Source organism: Choloepus didactylus, chromosome 4, assembly GCF_015220235.1.
Source record: "Choloepus didactylus isolate mChoDid1 chromosome 4, mChoDid1.pri, whole genome shotgun sequence".
In the NCBI taxonomy this organism is placed as follows: domain Eukaryota; kingdom Metazoa; phylum Chordata; class Mammalia; order Pilosa; family Megalonychidae; genus Choloepus; species Choloepus didactylus.
In genome coordinates, this window is record NC_051310.1 from 138284008 (window position 1) to 138296215 (window position 12208).

At 35.2% G+C, this 12208-nt stretch overlaps 1 protein-coding gene across 3 annotated transcripts in view; it reads left to right on the top strand.

The window, feature by feature from the left end:
• The window catches only part of UBR1 (ubiquitin protein ligase E3 component n-recognin 1), a 239617-nt gene that overhangs the window by 207559 nt on the left and 19850 nt on the right, over nt 1-12208 (top strand). For 2 of the 3 annotated variants that reach the window (XM_037834168.1, XM_037834167.1), the window contains exons 35-38: nt 1154-1302; nt 3360-3415; nt 4701-4797; nt 11717-11784. In XM_037834168.1, coding sequence (XP_037690096.1) covers nt 1154-1302; nt 3360-3415; nt 4701-4797; nt 11717-11784 — 370 coding nt within the window. Of the gene's footprint in view, nt 1-1153; nt 1303-3359; nt 3416-4700; nt 4798-5447; nt 6359-11716; nt 11785-12208 lie in introns of those variants that run through there. The other variant, XM_037834169.1, reaches the window with a different exon arrangement.

A 12208-nucleotide genomic window follows, 5' to 3' on the forward strand; every position in this document is an offset into this window, starting at 1 on the left:
GGTTGTAAAAATAAGCGTAGAGAACATTCTTCTTCCCTCTTCCTTTCTCCCTTCCTTCCTCCCTCCCTCCATCTTTCCCTCCCTTCCTTCCTTATTTGTAAAATTGTTTTTGATTCTGTTTTTATTTTATTTTTTCTCTCCAGAGTGTTATTTGTGTTAGTAAAATTAAATGGTTTGGGGTGTTGGAGTAATATGCATTAGAGTGAACCATGTGAAACTGATATTTGACTGCTTCTGATCAACAAAAATGTCAGTTCTATGTGGTCTAACCTACAAGAGGACCAGAATTTGATTGGAAGTTATATCTAACTTGTTCTGTGACTTCCAAAAAGTCTCAGATGACCCCTCCCCCATATTAATTTTTCTTGTGTGTAAAGTAGAGTCAATAGCCCCTAAACCAGCTTCATAAGGTTATTGGAATAACACTTTGAAAATGTGAAGATGCTTTCAAAGCAAAGACACTGAAAAATATAATGTAGCCAAATCAGGTATTATATTTTCTGAATATTATCTCAGGTTCTTTTTTCTAGATGTGATCCTTGTTTATATTATCTATCTGACTGCTACTGAAAATACTTGTTATAAATGGAAGTTTAGAAAACCAGAAATTATAACTACAAATATGTGGTATCATCTCTCTCTCTCTCTTACACACACACACACACACACACACACAAATATGTGGTATCATCTCTCTCTCTCTCTGACACACACACACACACACACACACACACACACACACACTGCTATCAACACAAAAGTACTTCTTGATCCTTTTCCAGATAACAAAACTTGTTAGGCCAGATCTCTTTCCTCTGAATTTCTTTCCTTCTCTGTCAAGTCTGTCTCTTAATTTAGGCCTGGACCCTCTCAGCTGTAATCATTTACTACTGCTTTTACAGAAATCAAAAATTTATGCACCATTACCGTTTTGTAAGAGATATTTTTACCTGTAGGAGATAATAGTTCTGCTTTTCCCATTTTTTCTTATTGAATCAATCTTCTTCAAAGGCCCTGATCTCTAAGTTGACAGAGCAATTTACTTATGTCAGAAAGAGTTAAATTGTTTTTGTTGCTTCAGTATTTAATTGGACTTCTCAGTAGGTTGCCCCTTTACTAAATCATATATATGTTTTTCTTGTTTTATTTTTAGGATCAAATATTCTAATAGCATCAAGGAAATGGTCATTCACTTTGCCACAACAATTTATAGAATTGGACTGAAAGTGCCTCCTGATGAAACTGATCCTCGAATCCCCATGATGACCTGGAGCACATGTGCTTTCACTATGCAGGCAATTGGTAAGGCCTGCGAGAGAACTGATTTGGAGGTTTCATAGAAATGGAATTAACATTGATTAACCTTAAATTTATTCCATTTTTTTCCTGATGGCTCAGAATAGTTTTGATTTAGAATCTGAGGATTATTGATATTTCAGATGATTAGTGTGGCCTAATGCTATTAAGTCTGAGAATTTTTCTATGTTGGTCTCTTTTCACCTCCAGTAGTAGCCATATGCAGCATAAACTAAAAATGTTTGAAAGGGACAGCATGAAGTAAGCTACATTTAAAAGTTGGCACATTCACAACATTAGAAGATCAAGAAATAAAGGCAACAGAGAAAGAACAATCAACTCAGGAATATTCAGTAATTTTTTTTTCTTTTATAATTTGAGAGGAAAAGAGGGAAACCAAAGTCACTTAAAAAATAACCAGAAAAGGGAAAGGAAGACTGATGTGTACAGTCAGGAGACAGAGATTAGCAGGCTGGATCCAACCACGTCTGAAATGAAGCCTACTGTCATATTCTCTATTGCTACAATAGTGAAAGTTTTTTGTAGAAATATACGACAGTGAAGAATTCTTTCACTTTTTAAATTAGCATATTTGCTTATTAAAGAAACACGGTATAGTACTATATAAAAAAGAATAAGAACTGAAATTTCCTCATATCATCTTTATCAGAGCAAAGCTTGAGCTCCCTCTCTAATATATATTTTTGATTGCTTTTAATGGTGTCTACTACATTTTATTCATTTAAATATATTTTTGTAACATGAAACTTTCATGATTCGTACTAAGTAGTTTGAAGCCACTTCTTTCCCAAAACTTTCCTGCATACTAGCATCAGTTTATATGAACAGATTTTAGGAGTCACTTCCAAACCTGTTAGACTTAAATTGTGAGTTTAGACACTGGTTTATGCTTGCTATGATCAAATAAATGAGAACTAGTACAAATAAGATGTAGATAGAATAGAATCTGAGCAAATTGATAAGAAATATAAAGATTCTCTTGGAGTCTAAGTCTCTTCAGACGTTAAATAAAGATATTTTACATTTTGTTATCTTTGAGAAGATAAAGATTAGCAATCAGAAATGTATGTTCAGATTCTAAACATGAAAAGGGTTGCAGTTTCGACATAAAGGAGATGAGAAATTTACTGGAGATAGCACTGAGTCTTTTCATATGTGGTTCTATAACCAGTAATTGGATTCAATTTGATTAATATAATGCTATATTATAGTGTATTGTATACACTAGAGTGCTTTTTTTTATATTATATTATAATTTTATAGTGTATACACTATAGTACTTTTTCCATTCAGTGGACATAATACTTTATTCATAGCATATAAACTGCTTACTTTTAGCTCATCTGTGAGGCTAGAGAGACATGTACAGAATATGTTAGCATAGAATGATAGTTGAGGCATCAAACCAGAAGGGTCCTTTACTAGGTGTCTATTCAAAAGGGGGGGGGGGGGGATAGGAAATAAGCCTTCCGCACATAGACATTTCTGCTGCCAAGGATCACTGAAAATACGAGTATTTTAGCAACAAAAACCCTGTCTGAGAAGGCAATATTTCTGAATCCATGTATTTTGGTATTTTCAACTTCCTCCTTTTTTTTCTATAAATCTACATAATTCTTTCAAAATAATACTGGTAAGTGCAATAATGTTGCTTTATCTGCCTCAAGTATTATTTTAAAACAAAATGGAGTTTGACTAAATACAAACATTATTTTTTGCATGGAAGAGAGAGATTAAAAGGAGGATAAATGAGCCAGACTGCTTTGTTTTTCTCAAGCATTCTTTATAGATCACTGTGGGGACTTTATTATGTATGCTAGTAAATAGCAAATGCTCTACATTTGCTTCCCTAGTATACTCTCACTTAAAAATTGGGAAATTTTGGCATAGACTCAAACATGAGACTTTAAAGGGGAAAACTGCAAATTATTTGGTCAAAAATATAGTCAGTAAAAGGAGATCTGATAGATAAGACACAAAATACAATATACAATTGTAGCAACATTTAGTATTCATTATTTTTGTTTTGCTTGGTCTTTGAGAAAACCTAATGGGAGATGAAGGAAAACCTCTGTTTGGAGCACTTCAAAATAGACAGGTATGTAAATTTCAGCACAATACATGTAACTCATGGTGTACTTCTTTTTTTAAGGTACACTCACTCATTAAACTATCCCAGCTAACTCATTGAGATATTGACTGTTACTCTTTTATAGATAGGGAAGTCGAAGATCAAAGAGGTTAACTTTACAAAAAATTACACAGCAGTGAAATGGCAGAGCTGCATCTCAGATACAGATCTATCAGTCTCCAAAAAGTCTTAACTGTACAGTCCTTTCTTGAAGAAAGGGCATGGTTCAGCTCTAGTTGGGGAGTAGGCTAGAGAGATGGCAAAGGCATAAAGGGGTCAGCCGAGGGAGATGTGCTTTCTTTTAAGGGAGTCCAGAGTTAACTTACCAATTATTTGATCTGTATTCACCCCTTTTTCTATAAAAATGATCAGCATTCTGTAAAAAAGTAGCTGCTAGCTGCTTATAGGAGACCGAATAGCCAACATTGTGCTCTTTCACAACTTAGTTTGAATGGTTAAATGTAATTCAGAAATTTACATTCAGAGATTTCAGGTGATGTTCGGTTTATCATCAAATCAGAAATCTGGTATCTCCTACATTCTTTTCCCCTCATTAACTTTGCATCATCAAATAACATAGATTGTTAATTCTGGCTTAGTTCTAGGTAAATCATCACACTGAATTCAAGAAAAAAACCTAAGTCCTGACTCCTTGATTGGCAGATCCTGGCACTACTACAGGACTATACTCCTGCCTCAGACCTAAGCCTCACGATGTAGGGGATCCTGGAGAAAGTACTCAAAAAATGTGCTCGGTAATCCAGTGGAGACAGAAGAGGCATCTGAGGATTCCCTAAACTACTCCATCCTAGCCAGTTCCCTCTCAGTTTGCTGACAGCTGACATAGAGGGCTTGTGGTCCACAAATGTACTTTCCCAAAGTTTCCATAATGCCATTTGGAAAGCAGAAGACCTATTCCCTGAAGTCAGTGATTTTCTGTCATTTTAGAATTTCTATAAATATATTTGCTCAGGCCTCAATAGAGAGATTAAGCCAAACATTTAATAAACTGACTCTGGTGAAAATGAGTTCTTAGATGGGAATCAAAATGATCATAGCTTTAATACCTCTTTGTTGTGGAAGAACTATTAGAAATTTGTTAAGGTCATACAACTTTTTAAAAAGTGTTAAGAATATTGTAATTTACTTGCAAGAATGGAAAGTGTATAGTCTGCAACCTAATTTGGGCAGACTCATTAGGTCTATCACCTTTCCTTACCTTTTTTTTTTCTTCTTTTCCCTTATAATCTAGCATAATGGTCTGAAAGCATTAATGCAGTTTGCCATTGCACAGAGGATTACCTGTCCTCAAGTTCTGATACAGAAACATCTGATTCGTCTCCTATCAGGTAGAGTCTTCTCTGAATTATTACTGTTGTAATTTACATGTCTTTTTCCACTGCCTTAGAGTGCATTTCACTGGGAAGCAACACCCTCCACTAATTTTGAGTACTCACAAATGAAAATATTAGTGCCTACAGCCGCCTTACAAAAAGAAAAAAAAAATAAAATAAAACAAAACAAAGCACATAGCTGCCCCCTAAATAAAACAAACACACAGCTGCCCTTAATACCTGCAATTTTATAAGTAGTCAGGTATTTTCCAAATGTTTTCTGTTCATGGCCCTTCTACCCACCTAACTACTTTGTTGGCCTGGACTCCCTTGCCTTTTGAATCCGTATCCACAACCACTAACATCCTTGTATCCCCAGTCAGGTTAGAAAAAGGAGCAACAACATGGGCAGATCATTTTAAAATAATGTTTAATTTTGTTGGTGAGTCCAAGTCAAAATCATTAAAAATAATAGAAATGCTGAGTGTGATAATATCAGAATTCAGGTACATGTACTTTTATTGAGGGGCATGCTAAAATAGAACTGGTTTTCTCAAATTCTGACAATTTTCTAATTTACTAATAGCTTATGGTACTCTCACTATAAAAATAAAAAAAGGATTGGAGATTATGCAGTAGAAGCTGATTTTGCTGTTTCATTTCAGTTATCTGCATTTCCATTTTGGGCATGTCAGGTCTATAGGAGCTCCTCTGCACTAAACAGGTCAGATTTAGAAGGACTGTTTATAGTTCTGTTTGTTCATAATTCAGAATGTCACTGGTGTGGGGATTTAAAGCTTGTGCTTCCCGGGTACATTTCCAAATAAGAGAGTTCACTTTTTTAAGCTTAAAAGCCATGCATAGTAGTCTTTTAGGTGATCTAGCAGGCATTTTTCCCCCAAAATAGACCAGTTTCTTTACCTTAGAAATCTGTTGAAGTAGGTAACTTTCCTTCTTGTTAATCCCCACAAGCTTCTTAGGAGCTCTTCCTAAGAGCTTCTTCTTTCTGCTCACTCTGATGATTTGGGGATTCTACAGATCCATCCATTGCTGCCACCCAACTTTCATTAGAACTTCCACCATGGTTAGATTTTGTGTTTTCAAATTAACTTCCAGCTATCTCCTGAATTAATATCATGTGAATAGAAATCTAATATTGATAATTATAATTATGTTTTTACACAGAAGTTCCCCTAGCCACACACTTAAAATTTTTTCCCTTTTTACATTTAACTTTCTCCCTTGCTGGTCAGTTGCACAGGCCAGAACTTTCCGTGTGTTACATGTCTTCGTTCTTAGGGACTCTTCCAGTTATTGAACAGTTTATCCTATTGCCCATCTGGATAACAGTTTATCCAGAGAGGCAACATCTAACTTTATTACCTTTAAAAAAAAAAATATTTTGATAATCTCTCATTTCAGTCATAATTTGAATACTTTGTTTTATTAGTACTTCCAAATAGACTCACTGCTTTTGCACTCATTGTACATTATGGGATTTGTAATGTTTAAAACACCTCAAAAATAAGCATGTTGGTGGTATTGTTGTCTGACATTAGTATATTGTATTGTATGGTATTTTAATTTTTTAATCTTTTTTATTTTTCTTTTTAAAAATATTTTTTGAAGTAATGAATATGTTCAAGTGCTGATTGTGGTGATGAATGCACTACATGATGATACAGTGAACAATTGATTGTACACTGGACGATTGCATGGTATATGAATATATCTATAAAATTGCAGGGGAAAATATAAACAGAGGGATACTAGTACTGAAGAAAACATGGAGAGGGGGATGTATTTATTTACTGTTGGTGGGGAAGTAGAATGGAGTAGCCTATCTGGAGGACAGTGTGGTGGTTCCACAAGAAGCTAAGTATGTAGGTGCCATAAGGTTCTGCAACCTCTTTATGGGGTATATACTTGGAAGATCTGAGAGCAGGGACACGAATGGACATTTGCACACTTCTGTTTATGGTGGCAGTATTCACAATTTGCAAAGGATGGAGGTGACCTAGGAATATATCAGCTGACAAACAGAATGGTGAACTGTGGTGTGTGCATAACGAACGGAATGGTGAACTGTGGTGTGTGCATTCAATAGAATAGTGAGTGGGTGCACGAAGGAATGAAGCTGTGAGACATGCAACTAGGTGAATAGATCTTGAGGACAGCATTTTGAGTGAAGTAAACCAGAAACAATAAGACAAACATTATAACGCCTCACTAATAGTGACTAACTATAATGTGTAAACTCTGAGAGTTGAATCTTAGAGCACAGCTTATCATGGAAATGCTTATTGTAATGGTCCCTAGATTGTAAGCTCTTACAGCAGTCACATCTATTCCTGAGTTGTAATGGTTATCTCTAAATTCTGAGATGCTGAACTCTTTGTGTATAACCTGGTCGGTCTCTGAAACTTTGAGTATCTGTGTGACATCCAAGACTTGGAGCTAGAGCTTGGCAGCTATGAATGTCAGTATTACCTCATATAGTAACTTAAAAAAGCTGAAAAAGAGTTCAGACCTCAATTTGAGATTTGAATGAAGTGGATCTGTTTAGGACTAAGGCAAAACAGGCCAAAGGGTAAAGGATGATACTGTTTTAAAACTTCAAGTTCTGTGTGAGACCAAGGAAAGAGATGTTTATTTGGTGCGGGATTTTCTGCAGCGCACTAAATCATTTAACTTGCACGGTCAGTTTATTCAAATACCATAATTACATGGAACTTTGGATAGGAAGTGAGATCTGGTAGGTTTGTACAGGTTAGTGTGAAATTCCAATACATCCCAAAGTAATTTGAGCAGAGAATAAGGATATGTTTGCAGGGACCCCTGGGGCACTGGGGAAGACTGCAGAAATGTTAGACTTCCCCACCTGGGTTTTACTGGCATTCTCGCTAATGTTGAGGGTTGGCTGTTTGGTAGGATGAGCCCTGGATCTTGGGGCATGCCCTTGTGAAGCTTGTTGCTGCAAAGGAGAGGCTGAGACTACTTACAATTGTGCTAAGAGTCTCCCCAGAGAACCTCTTTGTTGCTCATATGTGGCCCTCTCTCTCTAGCTAAGCCCATGCAGCAGGTGAACTCACTGCCCAACCCCCTATGTTGGACTTGACTCCTAGGGGTATAAATTTCCCTGGCAACCTGGAATGTGACTCTGGTGGCCTCGACACGGCATCATGGGATTGAGAAAATCTGCTTGACCAAAAAAAGGGAAGTGAAATGAAACAAAACAGAGTTTCAGCGGCTGAGAGATTTTAAATGGGGTCAAGAGGTCACTCTGGAGGGCATTTTTATGTGTTGTGTAGATATTGCTTTTTAGTTTTTAGTGTATTGGAATAGCTAGAAGGAAATACCTGAAACTGTGGAACTGCAACCCGGTAGCCTTGGTTCTTGAAGACAGTTGCATAACTCTAGCTTACAGGGTGTGACTGTCTGATTGTGAAAACCTCGTGGCTCACAGTCCCTTTGTCCAGTATATGGACAGATGAGTAGAAAAATGGGGACAAAAACTAAAGGAAAAATAGGGTGGGATGGGGGGATGAAATGTTTTGAGTATTTTTATTTTTATTTTATTTATTTATTTATTTATTTAGGAGTAAGAGAAATGTTCAAAAGTTAATTCTGGTGATAAATGCACAACTATATGATTGTACTGTGAATAGTTGATTGTACACTGTGGATGACTATAGGGTGTGTGAATGTATCTCAAACTGTATTTTTAAAAAATGTAAATGAACAGTGAGGGGAGGAGGGGAATGGGATGTTTTGGATATTCTTTTTTATTTTGATTTTCATTTTATTTTTTGGAGTAATGAAAATTTTCGAAGTTTGATTTTGGTGATGAAAGCACAACTATATGACAATACTGTGAAAAACTGTACAATTTGAATGATTGTATGTTATGTGATTATATCTCAATAAAATTGTATTTAAAAAAGAGGCAAGTGAAAACCTATGGTCAATAAATGAATACCTAACTGGAAAAAAAAAATAATAAGCACAAACAAGGAGGTAGTTAACATTCATCATAGATGGCAGAGACTACAATGATGGTGCAAGGTCTTTAATTACCGATAACTAATAGAATTGATGTGCATTAGCTCTGTAGTATAGTTTTGTTCCTATCTATGAAAGTTTGTAGTGTGAGCATTTATTAGCAGGAGCATCTTTATTTTATTATCACAAGACTCCGTGGTAGCTGTTAAAGGCTGTAAACTGTGTAAAGAGATATAAGTTATGGTCCCTGCTGTCATAAGACTTACTATTGAATTGAAGAAACAGAATCTCCGTGTAAAAACATGCATTATGAAGTAGTCACATATCAGGTGTGTTGTACAAATGTGTGCTTCACAAATTGATACAAAGAAGCAATCACTGTGGGCCAATGCTTTTCTTTCCTCTCATAAAGGGTAGGATTTTATTTGAGTCTTGAAGGAAGGATGCATAATGGATAAGTTAAGAGGAGCAGAAAGGGCATTTCAAGCACAGGATACAGTTTGAACAAAGATCAAGGAGGTCAGAAAGTGCATGGTATATTCAAGTAGACAAGTTTGATAGGAGTAGTGGTACCTATAGACAGAAAAGTATAAAGTTGTTTTGATAAAAATAGAATGTCTTAAATGTACTGGTGAGTAGTTTGAACTTTTTTCTTTAGGTAATTGAGAAACTTTGAAAAGTCTCTGGCAATGGTTGTGAAGTTAATTTGATAGTTATTGTATAGGTTGTATTAAAGGAAGGGAAAATAGAGGTATCAAAAGCATGTTGACGTAGTAGCAATAAGTAGGGAAGGAATTGGGGTGGATTGGGTGAGATTGAATAAAAATTAATAACAGAATGAGACAAACAGGGAAGTCTGAAATAGGGAGCTGCTTTGTGTGAAAGGTGATAAAATATTTTTTTAATTAATAGTTTTAGGGTTATAGAAAACTGAGCAGACAGTACAGAAAGTTCCCATTTACTCCCTTTCCATCCAGTTTCTCCTATTATTAGCATCTTGCATTAATGTGGTACACTTATTATAGTTCATGAACCAATATAAATACGTTATTATTAACTAAAGTCATAGTTTCCATCTGGCTTCACTCTTTGTGTTGTACCGTTCTGTAGGTTTTGACAAATGTATATTATCATGTATTTATATCGTTTAGAATAGTTTCACTGCCCTAAAAATCCCTTGTACGGTATTTATTCATCCCTCTTCCGCAACCCCGAACCTCTGGCAACCCATGGTCTTTTTGCTGTCTCTTTAGTTTTTCCAGGATGTTATATAGTTGGAATCTTATGTTATGTAGCCTTGAATATTGTTTTGATATGCAGTTGCAGTAGACAGTGACCACTGCTAACTATATGCCAGGCACTCTACTAGGATCTTTTAATATAATCTCATTTCTTCTAACTACCATTATACCCATTTACAGATAAGAAAATTGAGGAATAGAAAAGTTACTGGCCCAAAGTTACAAAACCAGTAAAAGAGAGACCTAATATTTGAGTATAGGTCTGACCATAAAGCCCATGCTTTCCTCACTATATCACATAAATGTTGCTGAGATGTTTGAGCATAAAGGGACATTTTAACTGATAGGTAAAATGAAAATATGCATGCCAAAATTGACCTATGGTTTCAAATAAATTTTAAAATAAATATTTTCAGCAGCCAGAAAAAAAGTAGTTTCAGGGCTACCTGTAAGAAATATTTGATGACAGAAAGGGTATTGAACTGGCTGACTTCAGGACAAGGGATTAGAAGTTATTTAAACATCCTGAAGGTAACTTGTAACACTGAGAAGAGAATAAGATAGGTAGTATCATGGACATGTTAACTAATACATCAGAAATATTATTGAAAATTTTTAATATGAAGAAGTGAAACCTAGAAATAGTAAGCAACTTGTCAAAGGTCACATAGCTAATTAATGACAGAGCTTCATGGTCACTTAACCTTGTATTATGTAGCCAATATTAATATTGTTTATTGAGTGATTACTGTTTGCCAATCATTGGGATAATTGCTTTAAATGCATATGTTAATGAACCCTCCTAACAGTCTTCTATACACTGTAGAGTTCAGAGGAGTTAATGCAAATTGCCTGTGGTACGTATTCACAGCCACTACTGGAACCCAGTTCTGTCTGATTCCAAAGCCCATGCTCTTAACCTTTCTGCTTTTTGTTGAGAATCTTGAGTTTGGGGTTAAGAAACTAACCTAATCCCTAAAGAGATTCTCCTCCTCACTAAAAAAAAGAGAGAGAGAACAAACCAGCTTTATTGAGATGTAATTCATTCCTTCATTTTTATATATTTACAAAACCATTCATGTTCTCTTGATGTCTTTATTTAATTTCCTTGGCATTCTTTCCCTGACTTCTGAATTTATTGCTTTTCCTTAGAGACTAACTAAATTAGAAAGACAATAGCTTTTGAACTGTGTGCAATTTCCTTCTACTCATCAATCCATGCAAACCATTATCTAAATTTATATTCAGGACAGTCTTCTGTCCTCATCTCACCTACACAGTTTTGCATACTCTTCCCTATTCCCCACCCCAGATTTGTGCACCTATTTTATGTATTACAGAACATTTAGAAATGTACAGTTAGAGTGAAAGGGGTAAGGAACATATTATAAAATCAGTTCTTATTCATTTAACATAGTCAGTGAGCAATCGCTGTTTAGTTATACTAGTTCATTTACCTTTTCCTCCTTGATCTTACCTTTCAACCCTTAAATTGTACCCAAGCTGTCTAGAAGCCTTTTCTCACTTCAGTTTATTTTTAGTTTTGGTTCCCATACCTTAAAGGTGTGATGTATACTAGTGTCTGTATTTATATAACCCCATTAAATTTTTGATTTAGGTGTTTATATCTTCCATTCTATTTAAGCAACATTGCTACCTTACTGAATTACATTAATTTTTTTTTTTTTAAGTTGTTCTTCCTAACCTAAAATCAGAAGATACACCATGCCTTCTGTCTGTAGATCTGTTTCATGTTTTGGTAAGTTTGCAGTAACATTAAATATATATATATATATATATATATTTATCACTCAAGTGTATAGTTTCATGTATTTTCTTAATTCAATTCATGCTCTCTGTTCAAGATTATAAATTACTGGTGTTCAGCCTGTATGGTTTGGTCTCTATCATTCATTCTTTTACTAATAGGTTTCTTAGTGAATGTAGTAACGATTTAACTGGGAACATCAAAATAACTTCAAAATCAAAAGCATATTTAATTTTACTAAGTCTTGTCCTATTTGGTTATATTTGGTTTAGCTGGTGTCTCTACAAGCAAACGTTGTCTAATTCTATATTATGCCCCCTTCCCCCCCCCTTTTTTTTTTTGCATTATAAGTAGTGAATGACAGTGTGAGCTACCTTAAAATGATTTTTTGGTGCTAGGGACCAGGCCATGGATG